Below are 15,588 nucleotides of genomic sequence, written 5' to 3'. Positions count from 1 at the left end.
GCTGATACACGAACATAAGGAGCTATAAATCTGTTGGAAATAACACATAGATGCAATTTGTAACGTAGAAGGACGCGGAAAGATTGATTGAAGGCAGAAAACTGAACGAGATGTGTCGTATCTTTATGAAAGATGAATTATCTCTAAGAGCAAAAAAATGAAAGGGTTGATTAATTATACGTCATCGATCTTTTATGTTAATAATTATAAAATAAAATACTGTGAAATAATTGGATAACGTTCTGTCAAAGTAAAATTTGCAATAGAGATGATTAATAACGTTACACACACATTTACAACCGTATAATGCAGTTATATTTCGAGAAGTTATATTTTTCATCTAGTTTTAGAATTTCAGGGAATATTACAAAGGAGAGCCTGGAGAGCGAATCGATTTTCTGCCGTCAGCGTTATCAAAGGAAAGCTCGACGAAGCGTTTCCACTTTACGAAAAACACACAGTGATCTCGCGATCGCGGTTTCCCTATTACCTTTGTTCAACCTCCGTATATATACCGAAAAGCTCGTCGTAGCAAATCGCTGAAAAGGGTATAAAGTTCCAACGCGACCCCGCGCGCGCACGACGCATAAAAGGCGAAGGTTGCCGCGCAAACAAAAAGTGCATCGCGCACGTGGCCAACACCCGCATGCACTCTTCGTGGTCTCGTGTGTGCACTTCGGCGTGTATATCTGGCTCGAGCTATGTGCACACTCCAAACAGTGGAGTGGGATAGAGACGTTGACCGACAAAGAGAAGAGCACAGAGAGCAGAAAGAGAGAAACGCGCGGTATATAAAGCGCGGCACATATGTGTACGTGAGTATATATGTATACGAAAGAGAGGGAACGTGGGAGAAGGAGAGAGAAATAAATAGAATAGGTCGCGGAGGGAAAAGAGGAAAGATCAACAGTGGAGAGGAGGAGCGAAAGAGAGAGAGACGGAGACTGCCGGTAGCATATGCGAGCACGTGAGTCACATGTAGCGCCCTTTGTACATAAGTGCAACGCAACTTGTTACAGTGTATGTATGTAACGGCGGGAGCCAGTTTCAACCGTGTGGGTGTACGAGCGCGCGCGCGCGCCCACGTTTCGCGTGGTGTGTGAGCGTACGCAGTGAACGCTGAACTGCACAAAGAACCTCTCTCAAGGCCGCGCCGGAGCGGCACGGCGACGCATACGCACGCGAATGCGTAAAATGCACCTCGGCCGCCTGGGCACCGTACCTCCTCTCCGCCCGCTCGCCGGCGTACTTTTTCTTTTTTTTTCTTCTTTATCGCGTCATTCTTTTGCACGCTTTTCCGGAACAATGGAACTACGAGCGACAGATGTGCACGCGGTAATTGCAACTACGCCGTTTCGCGCGCAATTCATTCGCAGATCGGCCGTGATTTTGCCCGTTTCGAGAAAGCGAGCTGCCGATCGCGCGTTAATAAGCATGTCTCGCAACGTCTTAGTTAATTGATCGAAAATGTAGATCAATGTTCTCTTAAGCGCAACATTTATCATTCGGAGAATTCCTATGAATTTCCTCGTATTGATAGATACGTTGAGAATTAATCAAGTCCAAGTTCATAGACCGTGAACAATAAATTTCACTCTCATTAGCGGAAAAAAAAAAATACTAAAATGGGAGCTCTTTGACAATTCACTCTGTAAGAAAGCAAATCTGCGATGGAAACAGTACGTGTAATTCGATAGTAGTGAAATTAACATTTGTTATTCGAAAACGACAGTTTTATACGCGTGCACGTTTATTCGCATGTACGTTTCGAGCGAAGGACCCGGATTTCCGCGATTCACTGCGAATTGAACTCGGGCAATGTATATTTGGTTTCGGATTCTCCAAAGCGCGTACGCTATTCGAAAGGTTACACGTAACGATGCGCAACGTGGATCGATCGCGAAGCGTACAAAAAGGTCGGCCTGGCGGGCGGGCGGCGCGTACGTACTCTGCACCGTTGCGTTTATAAGCTGGTTAATAAGAAGCGTCATTATCTATCGACGATTTTAGCACGCTGACAATATGACCATTATTGCGATATCGCGCAATCGAAATGCTAAAAAATACGCGTGCTGCAATAGCGTTGCGCCAACCGTGCGCGATTACGACGCGAGCGATATTAGGCACGCATTTTCTATAACTAATCGTCTTGCCCAACGCGATTGCACTCGAGATTAAATTATTCCGTCGATCACGATTGACGACCGTATCGGTGTCCGATAGTAAAAACCGATATCGCGGGGATAATGTCAGGGGAAATAAGTTGTGAGTAAGCAATTAATTTGGATTTAAGATTAATTATTTCAGAGGATTTTTGAAACACGACCGAGAGAGAGAGAGAGAGAGAGAGAATTCTCTGACACACTTATTGCTTCATTAGATCGTCGTCATTCATTATCGAGAAGACTTATGCGATATTTGTACTTGGAAAAAATGTAAACTCAGATATAAGCTCGTTCACTCCCGGCGCGATTTAATTCGCTTCAATCGAATGGTATTATAAGTCCGCGTTGCAGATCGCAGATTATGTAATCAGTTGTTAATTATCATCTCGTCTGTGTTCGATACGATAATAATCGCATTGTTAAACACAATATAAACGTCGGACGGAATCGTGGATGGACATTGCGTGGTATTTATTTGTTTATCAATGAGATTAAGCTTTCGGCAAAAATCGAACAAAAATTGCCGCGGCCGTGTTTTCGGAGACGGTCCCTAAAACTTCTCGCGCAATTTCGGCTGCCGTCGATCCGGCGCAACAGGAATCACAATTATTAGCGCAACGGTCGCCCTCGGCCACCGTCATTATTCCGCGAGTCCTCGGTAATAATCGGACGAGTTTCATAGCGGGCGAACGCGCGCGCGCGCGCGCGCGGAGCGGAAATCGATTCCTCGAAGGAGCGATTCGCCGAAGAGGCAGCGATCTGCGGCACAACTTCTCCGAGCGCGCTCCGGGACACGTGCGGCGCAGAATGCGTTTCGTATAAGTCGCGAAAATTAAATAAAGCACACCCTCCCTCCGTTCCGCGCGCCCGTTGCACTCCCTCGCGATCGTCGGGTTCTTTTATCATCCGTTCGTCTCACGGGTTTCCTGTCACGGTTCTTCGTTCTCTTCCTCCTTCCCCCCCCCGCCCCGCCCCTGTCGGCTCTGATAAATTCGCGGAGCGTGATTCGAGCACATCGTTCATGCACGGAGGTAAAGACAAAGCAATAAGAGAGCGTAATATTTATTCTCTTCGCGTTTCTCACGATTCGCCCTTCTTCCTTTCTTTCTCGTCGTAACGACATTAATTTTTCATACACCGGCGATTGAAAGCGTCAAATTCTTTTTTTCCATATTGGTTACCATCCTCGACAATAACGTATTGCTTTTGTTGAGAATTATTTTATCGTTCTCCGTCGGAGAGAGTACTCAAAATGTTCGTGAGTGTGTTTATCATCGCGTCCCGCTCGGAGCGTGAGCGAACGCTTATTTTCGACTCTCGAAGAGCACACTTTGCAAAGTGTCGGGCGCGAAGATCGCGCGAGGGCGAGCTCGGCGCATTAATCAACGTGGTATTTGGGAGCGTTGGGGACTGAGCCTTCAGTTAGCTGTACTTCATCAAAATGCACAGAGGATAGCGTCAACAGGCTATGCGCGCGCGTATATACCGGGAGTTATTTTTAAAAATTGCGTGGAGCTTTAATTAAAACGGTACACGGGCGCCTCTTTGACCGAATCACGTGTTAAGTTACTTTAACAAGTGACCGAATTGATGTGACGCAGATAGCGGGGTGGCGGGAAATACGTGTAACGTAAAGGGGGGTTGTAAGGCGCATGTGGAGGGAAAAAGAAAACGAGGAGAAAACGATTCGTTCCGCGGCGTGCACGAAGGATCGCCGAGTGCACTTGACTTTCACGCTCGATGAAATTTCGATGACCGACCGCGATAAATTTATAATACGCGTCGGTGCAACCGCAAGGCGCAAGAGGAGAGCCCGCGTAGATAAAATCTGCCGAATTTCATGAGCCGGTGGATACGCGTGCCCCTATCTGATCCGGTCTACCAGAAACGCGCGCGGGGGCTTCAGGGGACCGTAAAAATGCTTTACACCGTACGAGAAGTGGCGAAGTGGATATCCTCTCCGTATGAATATTAATGACCGTAGGCAGTTAGGAGATTGCCAAAATTCGCGGAGAGCCTGTTGACTGCCTCAATCAGCGTCATAATTAACAAACCGGAATGACGCGTCCGCCGAAGATAAATATTCATTTACGACGTATGAACAATGCTCTCATTAGTTGCGAGCACGCTCGCAATAAATAATTCAACGGGCGGAGAGAATTAATTTTATATTGCTTTGTTTCGAAAATCTGTCGAAAAATTTATTAAAAATGTCTCCGTGCTTCATATAGTTTTTCCCTTGGTTTTTCCATTATTATTGCGTCGTGAACCGTTCAAGTTTTCCACTTTTCAGTATAATTATTATAGCATATTTAGATATTATAAAAACTAAAACGGAGGGGGGGGGTAGCGCACAATCAGTAATCAAGGAGCGAAATGCAGACTGATAATTTTTTTGTTATTATTCTGCAGATTACTTTGAATCGCGATATTACATAATGGTTCTGAGTTCCAGTTACTTCTTTATACCAATCATCGACGCTTGCGTAACGACCAACGACCACTGACCATCGGCAATTAATTAAACGTCTATATCCGTTTGCTGTGCGGAAACCGTTAGAACATGCGTTTATTATCGTTTCTTCGACATTACTTTTCGCGCGTATGCGGGCTGATTTATCGACGTTTAACGAGGCGTCTCTGATGGAAAAACGCGAAAGATCGGAAAGAGAGAAGAGAGAGAAAGGTAAAAGGAGAAAGAGGGAGAAAAATTCGATAAACTCAACGGGCGAATAGATAAAAAGAAGCGACGTCGCGCGCTCTCGAGTGTCTGCCTTGCGACGAGATAAAGCGCGGTTTATGCGCGACGATAACGGATCGCCGTTGAGGGAAAGAGGGACGAGAAGAGACTGCAGTCTCCGTTCGAGTGAGGGATGCGATGAATTTTTGAAGAATTCTGTCAATAGCAGTCGCTCTCGCGAGTATGAATGGCGGGAGGCGGCGAGACCGCGGGGGAGACCTGGCAATCTACAATGACGAATTCCTTTCAATATTTCATAAGGTCTATAGACTTCGAGTCACTGTTCTCATCCCGACGGCATCGATCGCCCGTCTGCCGCTACGCGTACTAACTGGAATATCTTTGATAAATCAAGCAAGTCATAGTCGAAGTTTGCCATGCCCGGCTTGCCGCCGATGAGAAAGTTTCCACGTCAATATAATTAACAATTTCCAATTATATCCGAGTTAGAATTTATTAATGTGGAGCATAGTTTCGAACAAACGTGACTTCATTACTCTAAAATTGCGAGCAGCTGTTACGATGCGACGATGACACGAGACAGTTTACGAGAAAGAGAGAGGGGAGAAATATAATACGAAGTTCAATATCAAGTACATATCGCGTTACGAGTCACCAGATCTCTCTCGTACCGAGAAATCATACTCCTCCGATTAGGGGCGATCGCGATCATTTGATTTGTCTTATCGCGCGGCTTATGGGAGACAAGCGTGAGAAGAGACAACGAGATAAACTGTTTTGTTCGTCGGTCGTTTAATCCGTATATCGTTTCGAAAATCTGTCCTTAAATCGATATTGCAACTTTGTATCGTATCGGATATGTGTTTCGCGTTAATCTCAAACGCGATAAATTCCGAGTAAACGTCTCATTAGGGTATATACGCCCCGTCCGGATCGATTTTTATCTTTGAAAGAGAGGCCGAACGTGGAGGTGGCCCGGCTTAAAATACATTTGGGACGCGCGCGTAATCGCGATTGCCGCACTCTCGCGTGGCGTTTGTTCGCGCGCGAGAGCAGAGAGCGCGTACACGCGCGAGATGACGAGGGGGGAAGTTTTCTGCAAATGTTACGAGAAGACTCCGCGTTGCGCGGTGCCGGGAATGCCCCACAGCTGTTCCTATAAATAACAACCCCCGATTTGATGCAACCACGCGAGTGCTCCGGGCGGCAATTCTGCATCTTCTCTCGCGAAAGCGCGGCAACTATGGTTATTGACCCCCGTGCAACGTGCGCGCGGCCCGCGCACTATTTCCGTTCGTGAAATAATGGGTCCGGGCATCGTAACGTGTGATTTAAACGCGCGCAGGATAGAACCGAGGAATCCCTCGCGTTGCTCGATGCGTTAATCCTATATCGGTGCAATAGGTTGCTCAATGAGGAATTATTTGTTCATGCAATTGACTGGAGAATGTTGAGCTTCGTGTTATTTTTCTTAATATGTAATCTAAATTTTTTATTTTATAAATTTCATTACTTTCTCCGATTGTAGAAAGGTAAAATCTCATTTCGACAAATTTTTAAAATCTGAAAAAAAATCAACAAAAGATATATTCTAAACTAGATTGGAGTTGCACGCTTTTAATATTCGAAAATCGAACGACATGACGCAAAATACAATTTCGCTGTAACATCGCGCGGTAAATGAAAATAATAAATGAAAATTACGCGAACGGCAGAATAAGAGCACAACGTGCGTTCGCGTTAAAACGATGTATTACGATTGAAGATTTGATTATTGCGCATGGCACGGATAATTACGTTCTGCCTGACGCACGGCTTTATTCGCGGCGAGTAAAATGCAATAAAATATATTATACAATGCGAAGCGGGGGATTTATCCGCGGATTACATTATCCATCACGGTCGAAAGATTAAATCTCCATAAATTATTCGTTGTACCAACGATATTCATTAACGGCGCGGTTCAAATAGCCGCGAAGTGTTACAACAGTAATGTGCGGTAAGCGTTACCGCACGCGGCTACTATCTCTCTCTCGGGATATATATTTTTAACGCTGAAATTATATCGCGACGATTTCTATGAGGACTTTTCAATCGAAATTATCAAACCGCAGCGCGGTTAAATAATGAAGGAAGTAATTTTTCTTACGTTCGCCCTCAATAAAACTTCGATCACGGAGCGCTGCTCCACTTGTTAGAGGCTAATATCAGAGATTTATCGTTTCAGGCAGATTGATCGATCGCGCGACAGTAATCTTCTACACATATATTGCAATAGCGTATACCGTAATAACGTTTTTTTATTGATAGGAGATCGCTCGAAACCAACTTGGCGTCTTACCCGGGATTGAGTACCAACTCTTGTGGATTTTCTACTTGATTTACAGAGCGGCGAGGCGTGTGTAGCGAGGAAGAGAGAAAAAGAGAGAGAGAGAGAGAGAGAGAGAGAGAGAGAGAGAGAGAGAGAGCAATCGATGATGTCACGCACTTGCGGTTGATAGCTGCAATCTCTGTGTGAGGTGCGTCGGCACTATCGACATCCGAGATTCGGACTTGGTCGCAGCCAGGACCGCATTGCATCGCGTTTTATAGTGCGTTTTACTGCGTGTGCTGTGGCTGACCAGTGGGTCTCTCTTTCTCTCTTCCTTTCTTTCTCTCTTCATACGTCGCCAATCCTCCTCGCTCCTTTGGTCTCTCCTCTCTTTTCTCCGTAAAGGAGGCACGACCAGCGGAGCAGGGTCATGGCCGGACATCGTCTGCCGTACTCTCCCTCTTTCTTTCTCTTTTGCTCGATGCTCTGCACCCACACTACATCTGTTTTACTCGCGTACGATCCACTCTCCCCTTCCCTCCCCCCTCTTCTTCTCGCCGCACTCTCGTAAAGTTGGACTTTACTATGCGCCGAATATGAACCATCGCGCGATCGCGCGAGGAATATTCTGTTTGCGTGCATCACTCTACGATCGAAGAGATTTGTGAAAGACTTTTCTAAATGAGAGAATTGCAAGTGCAGGAATGTTGTTCCACGGTTATATTTACGGTAGAGTGTCACGGTATATTTATTTCTAGTGGCTATCATACACTTAGAGGAATTTTTCAGTCAAAAGTTTCGACATTGTTGAGATTTCAAAAAGAAAAATAGATTTATATCAATAATAACACAAAGGGTATATGTGTTATTAAAATTGAATTGTAAAATCTATTAGAGATCCACTCCATAAATAGAATGTAAGAGTTTTATTGTTTTTATTTCAAAGTACGGGCACGTATTTTAGACGTTGAATTAAAATAATTGCAAGGCACTACTTGTCGTTTTGTTCAACATGATGTAACATTTATTAAAAAGTGATCACAAAATACTTTATATATTGCGGAACGTGCTTGGAGTGGTTTTTGTGATTTTTGTCTTCATCTCTGGAGTGACGTCAAAGGCGCGAGCCCGAGGCACTACGCGAAATTAAGAATCAAGGTGTCTCGCTACGTGGACTGGACCAGACGAAATGTTTCGACGGTGATTCACGACGGACAATGACCCCGATCACTGACATCATTTTTGTCAATATGGTGCAATCTTTCGAATATCTTTCGAAAATTCGAGAATCTTCCCACAATTATAATAATTCGATAACTTCTCCGAAGTAAGCTGTTTAAAAAAACGATTCATATTCTTACTGAATGTAATTGCAAGTATGATTCAAAATGATTTCAAATTTTGTTTACCAAGAAAAGAACTTTAATAGAAAAAAAAAGAAAGACGTGCGCAGCATAAGTATTCATTGCTTTCAAATGGTTAATTTTACAAAATACTACAACTTAACATTTTAACGATGTATATCTTTCTCTCATGTGAATTATTTGCAACACACAAGAAATTAATTATTCTAGGCGCAAGAATTAAAATGTCACACGCGGGTCCCTTATGTATTTCTTGTGCTCCACCGAATTGTTCCCTGCCACAACCACATGTTGCACTATAGAATTCTGACCGAGATGTTTCGACCGACCTTACTACGTTCTCGTCAGCGATGGTAGATTTAACGACCGAATAGTTTAAAAGTTCTAATAACAATTAACATTAGCGATCGGCAGCAAACTTTACCAAAACTAACAATTAATGATAAAATTGTAGTGATCTGTGAATAAATTAAGAACTTTTTATTTTATTTTGGATAAATTAAGTATTTATTTGGACAATCTTAGTTATATAATGTTATAATATTAATAATACGCAATAAATAACAGCAGACTTTTTTCTCATATATTCGCACATTATTTTCTAGATTATTACAAATTATAAATTTTTTGATTAACTAAAAGTCTAACCTAACAGTTATTTTATAAATTACAAATGTCTAAAACTCGAAAGAAGGAACAACGCATGCTGCGCTTTCCAATCGTGTCAGCTTTATTCACAATAACATTTTGATTGATAAAAGGATAATGCTTAGAAAAAAAAAAGATTAGTTGCAGCGACAATTGTACGATTTGTCATAGTTAATATCATGGCGATCGCTCTCATAAAATGTCAGTAAAATAGCGTACTATCGATATTACACTATATTTTAACTATCATATCACGATAAATTTCGCCTTAAATACATTTCTCGAAACGACCTAATCGACTTGAATGTATTCTCAGACATAGTTCAGACTATCTATTTTTCCAACCTTTTCCAACAAAATCATTCAATTTCCGGTCATAATAATCAAACGTTTATCTTTCTACGTGCAATCGACTATCTCCGACCATTTCGTCGGAGATGTTATTATCTCGGAGTCGGAATCGGAGTCGTCCGCTCGATCGGAAACATAGGTTCGTACACACGACGGGACGACTTATCAATTATTCTTCTCTTCTTCTATAAACTGACGACCTGCCTCGTATAGAGCGGTCTTGGGACGAACGCGTAAGACGTTTTAAATAATTTTCGCATTTACGGTTTACATATTTGATAAAATCCCACAACTCACGATTTCGCGACGGATGATGGGCGTTTCTGCTGCGGAGGGCATTGTGGAGGGTCACATACAGCTGGTACATCAGCTGCTCCTCCGCCGTTGTCCTCTCGTCGTTATTGGGCAAAAACGGTATCGCCATGGTGTCTTCCTCTCGTCTATTCTATGGGGCAATTGCGGGCAGTTGTAACTCGAGTCCAAGCTACGTGCTCGTTACCGCTCCCGCCTAGCCCGGGATTGACGCACTGTAACCGAACCAAGCAATGTCTTTTGTTGAGCCTCACTGTTCACTCTTTTTACGTCTCCCCCGCGCACACTCTCCAAAGACCCCCCTCCCTCTTTCTCTCTCTCTCTCTCTCTCTCTCTCCGGAGTGTACCTGATCTCGTATCGTAAACACGTCAGAAATATTATACACGTGATCGGGTATACGAGTTCACCGGTGCACACTCTCAACGTTCATCATCCCGGATCGCACGTGGCGTACGCGCACGTAATAGACTCCCGTAGAGAAATTGCTATTCTGTCCTTCCGTGCGAGACTCAATTTTCAATTTTTTAAAACTAGACTTCCCTTGAACATCTGATGAAGTTATTCGTGCGTCGGACACTCTCGAGATGAAGAGGAGGTGAAAAAAGAAAAAAAAAGTGGAAGATCACTCTCGCATGGGAAAAAAAAAATCACCTGTCAAGAATCGCAGAGATCGTTCCTTCTCACGGCTGCTGATCGACTGCTCGAGCGCACTGTATGGAGCACATCGAACTTCCGTGACTTTTCGTGAAAGAGAGATAAGAATTTTCCGGAGCACGAACGCGCGACATCTGCGTTCAGTGTCCCCAAGGTTGTCCCCGTGCGGGTGGCTGCACCAGTTGATTCATGTCACTCGTAGGGATGTAGTAACACATACGGGGTGGGTCGGTCGCGTAACGTCACCCTACGGCTCCGCGGAGATCACGGGGATATCTTTGCGCGGACAGTCACGTGAGGTATCACGGAGGTATTGCTGCGACACGAGATCAGCTTGATCAGTTCCACGGGCGACAATAAACACTTGTCGGCTGGCCAACACGCGAACTGTCCTCTTTGGCGCGATATATCACACGCGTACTTTGAGCGGCGCGCGTACTACAGGGAGCGGCGAGAAGACGAGAAGACGAGAAATACGGAGCGACACGAGAGATCTCGACTGAGCTCAGGGTAAAACGAGAAACACGTCTGTTCTCCTCGAGGTCTGGCGTGGTAATGATTCTGTGCTTTCACAGCCACTCGGTCCGCACGTTCTGCCTCGCGGCAGACGGCTCTTCCCTCCACTCCGCTTTACCCCGATTGGTCGAGCGGTGGGGGTGCGTGCGCGCGCAACCTGTGACGACAAAATAAACCGGTGGTGAGGGTAGCCGATTGGGGTGGGGAAACGCGCGAGGAGCGTGACAATACATTGTCTTGCTCCTCGGACGCCGCGAGTGAGCTCCGTTTGAACGCTAACATTTACTGCAATCATGTTTTTGCAATCGTAGACACCATGGCGTGTTTACACAGCATACGAACATTAATATACATATATCGAGATATTGCACTTTTGCTACACTGAAATATTTAATACTAATAAATTAATTGGATTTACATGTATATAATTATTAGCATTATTAGCTCAAAACTATGTAAAAATTACAACATATTATATTTCCTTGTCTCAATTTTCAAGAAATCTAAAGATAAAATATTTCGTACATTTCTCTATACTAAAACTGTTGATACGAGAATCGACTCGGCTCGATGCCTGGAAGACGCAAGTGCAACTCAGTGGCGCGCGCGACAGTCTCGGGACACAGCGGAGCGTGTAGCATGTAACATGTAGCAATGGGATCCCGACGAGGGAGAGAGTGAGAGGCCACGCACACGAGCGTACCGGCGCTCGCGTGCACCTCGGAGTTGTAAAGGCGCGTATGACACGACAAAACGACACTCGAGCGCAACTGCGCAGTTTACGCGACCGAGCTTCGCACGGGGGAGGGTGGGGGTGCAGCCGCAAATCGGAAACGTTTACTTTACCGCCGTTAAAATTAAACTCCCGGGAAAACTGTAAAAGTTAAACTTCCACCGAGATATATCTTCGCTTCTCGGTTCTAATTTTAATTATACGATTTTACGATTGCTTCCTTTTTGTAACATTAATAGGATCCTTTTAGGAGATTGCATAATATTTTTTGTTAATTGGATGTGGTTTTGACTTGTACAGCGTCGTTATTTCACTAAAATTAATGATAAATATTAACGCGATACACATCGTCGATATTGTAGAATTTACTGCGTTTATAAGCGATAATAACAGACGTTCGAATGATAACGAGCATCGGTCTGCAGTGTCAAAGATCAATTTTAATCGCTCCAATGAGTACACGACGAGTTAATGAGCTCGGACGTACTTATAATTAATTAGGAACGCATGAGCGAAACGAACGCGAGACAACTCGCTCGCGCTTAGTTTCCCGATAATTTGTGCGACGATATTCGCGTACGATATTCGCGGCATTGCATCGCTACGGTTAAATCCGCTTTTTTTTTTGTACGCTCGATGAATGGATGAGAAAACGGAGAAACACAAATACAATACGCTGCCATTGCGCGCGCTGATTCATGATGCATACGGTGCACTGTGCTGCGCCGGCTACACGAGAGCGCGCGACTACATAAATAAATATGAGCATATTGGCTTGCGCGAGGGCATGCACGACGCGCGTGAAAAACGGAATCGCACATTCAACGTGGATCAAGGAAAAAGTATATTACCATATTAATGCTGCTCTTTTTATTATAAATACATAATGTTGGCGCAAATTTTATAAATCGGTCACTCCGCAACGGAATTCAATTCGAGAATATTTAACACGCACCAGACGCAAGTGTCACGTGTATCGCGTATGCATTCTTTCACTTTACCTTTTACAGATCTAATTTTGACACTTGAAACGCGGAAATGCAGTTTCACTCAAACAAGATTGACGTTCGGCCGATCGACAGAGGAAAAAAAAACGGAATGCACTTCACTTGTACGAATTTTCATTCATCGACGCGTAACGCAACGTCGGCACAATGGAATCATGTTAAACAATCTCGAAAGCGTGAACGTGAGCACCACTCAAATCGATAGGTGATCGACGTCTCTTTGGCGTGCGCGCGCGCGAGTACGAGGATAGAGAAAGTGAAAGATAAAGTGAGAAAGAGAGAGAACAACAGATTAATGCCAGGAGTGGAGCGCACGGTGAAAGAGAAAGAGAGAGAGAGAGGGAGGAAGAGAGAGAGAGAGAGACAGAGACACTGTCATTGGATATCAGATGTGGGAGAGTTAAAGGGTAGGTGAATCTCGGCGCGTCGGGGATGACGTTACAGAGAGATGACATTACCACTGCAGAACGTAGAAACTGGAGTCGATGCGAGTGTCGAGATGTGTGCGCCCTGGTCGTTCGTGATTCGACGGAATGGTCCGACGTCGATATCGATGGACGCTTATATCGGCCGCGATGCGAGAGATACCGCGCGCGTCAATGGGTATGTCGCAGCTGATAATTTCGCGCGTGAAAATTTCAACGGAGGAGCCTTGAACCTCGGGATCCCCGTGACGGATCGATATGTGAATTTCACCGCGCGTCTTACAGGAACTGCTCGTTATGACAGACGCCACTTCTGCGAAGCCAATTGTCTCAATGTACGTAAAAGTCAAAGAGACGACTTCAGGGAGGGACGAGTTGATTGTGCCGTCATTGTACGAGAAGTCGATTCGCTTAACGAAGTTAAACTTAGTTGCGAGAAGTTCGAAGGCTATTCTGATGCCCGTACTTTTTGCGCGAGGAGTTTCACTCGAGTCGTTAGGCGCTGAAGAGAAAGCTCGATTGGAATTACGAAATATTACACAATGTGTGCAATATTGAGGATTTTAAGTGTTAGTAGATAAGACTGACACTATTACGTCTTAATTAACAAGTAAGCCTTTTAAATAGGTAACTGATGACAAAATATATTTTTGATGAAACAAAAATATTACGTGTCCAGGATAATATAGATGCTGTTCGATATGTTAAATAATTATTACGTTATAAAAATAATTACTACATTATAAAAGCCAATCTCAGAATTGAAAATCAAATTTGTCCTTAAACTTAATTTGCATTTTCCAGTAATGCATGTTACGACAAGATATATCTTATCAAGGTTTTGATAATTAATCTCAATCGCGTATGCAAACAAAATCACTTTTTATGAAATAATAATGACACAGATACAATCGTAATGGCGAAAATTTTGATTAAATGTTTACAAAGAAAGATTCGATACCATCTGTATTTTTCGCGTTTTATCGATTTTTAACTTTCTTATCGATTAATTCCAATTAAAATTTCAATAAAAATTTTATCGTCGATCTTAAAACAATATCTGATTATACACACATGTGAACTCCCGAAAGTGAACTCAACTTTCAGGACAACCCTATAAATAAATACCCGACATTGCAATCTTCCGTTATCGTGAAAAAATCCCACTCGTACCTCGCCAAATCTATTAGACGCGGATGTAAATGTCGACTTAATAACTGCCTTCGAAGGCAGCTCGAGCTCCTCGTAATCGGAGTCACTGTCGCAACTGCTGGTCAACGTTCGATTAACGATCTACGCGTTTAACGATTAATGATTCGCGATCCAGAAACGCCCGGCAAACAACCCTTCTTTCCGGAGTTACTCGCAATCCGTACGTTTTACTTCGACGTTGCGACGGTATTAAGTTGCGCGTGCACCGGCGGTTGTCGTCCGAGATTTAAAACCGGTAGCACCGTACGCGCGCGTCGTACCGGGGCTGTATATTTTTAGAACGACCACCGCGATCGCGTGGGCGGATGCTGGTCATCGGTCCGGGAACCTGCGCTACTTTGTTCCAAGCACGCAAACAGGACAGGATTTCGCGTTTACGACGACCCTCTCGAGTGATCGGCTCAAAATAAAAAATCACTACTGTACAGTTTCAGTGATATAAAAAATACCTTTACAAAAAAAAAGATAACGCCATACGTTTAAAGGCTTCGCAACATTAAGTCATCGCTAAAGTCTGCTTTACCTCGTGATAACAGATTACAACACGCGCGTATATAAATTATGTCGTGTTCGCGCAACTGGGCAAAATGCACTATATCTTCATTTGTCGGCTTCTGCGGAATTCTAACGCCAACAGAGGCTCCTTATTCTGTGCATATATGCATATCTATGGTGGTAATGAGTACGCCCCGTCTACGTCACTGTAATGATTCAAAGCTTCTGTGGTTTCATATTTAGATATGTTGATGGAAACGAAAGTTACAACTATTTATACATTTAATTCTAATTCTAGTAGCTCTCTAATTCTAGTAAATTTCGCGGAAAGCGTGTACTTTGCGTCATGCTTAATTTTTTTTTTTTCAAAATAAATCTACACGATTATATTAGATAAAATAATCAGGTAATGATTCACCTGATCCATTTGATTAATACGAGAGATCTATTTGATTAGAACGAGAGAGAGCGCTCTGAGGAAGAAGAAATGTCCAAAGTGTAAGGTCTCCCGAGATTAAACGAAGCGCCTTAATTATCGAGGTAATTATCGCGGCGGGAAGGAGCGTTATCGCGCGACATGCGTCTACCCGCGAACATGTTTGAACGGGTTTCATGTCCTTCGTAGTATTACGGACGCACTGTTGCCGTCGTTTACGAGGTTAACGGCAAGAGAGCAGCGTTATTAAACGATCC

The 15,588-nt window shown here is 43.8% G+C and overlaps 1 protein-coding gene across 3 annotated transcripts in view; it reads right to left on the bottom strand.

Moving 5' to 3' along the window:
- Nucleotides 1–15,086, bottom strand: part of LOC105830214 — a 28,939-nt gene extending 13,853 nt beyond the window's left edge. Inside the window, exons 1-2 of one of the 3 annotated variants that reach the window (XM_012669412.3) lie at nt 13,222–15,086; nt 9,838–10,067 (exon numbers count right to left, since the gene is read on the bottom strand). In XM_012669412.3, coding sequence (XP_012524866.1) covers nt 9,838–9,964 — 127 coding nt within the window. In that variant the 5' untranslated portion in view covers nt 9,965–10,067; nt 13,222–15,086. The other 2 variants (XM_012669410.3, XM_036293000.1) reach the window with 2 other exon arrangements.
- Nucleotides 15,087–15,588: the final 502 nt, after the last annotated feature.

This window comes from Monomorium pharaonis, chromosome 10 (assembly GCF_013373865.1).
Source record: "Monomorium pharaonis isolate MP-MQ-018 chromosome 10, ASM1337386v2, whole genome shotgun sequence".
Lineage (NCBI taxonomy): Eukaryota > Metazoa > Arthropoda > Insecta > Hymenoptera > Formicidae > Monomorium > Monomorium pharaonis.
Note: the sequence above shows the minus strand (reverse complement) of the source record. Positions and strands in the feature narration are given on the sequence as shown.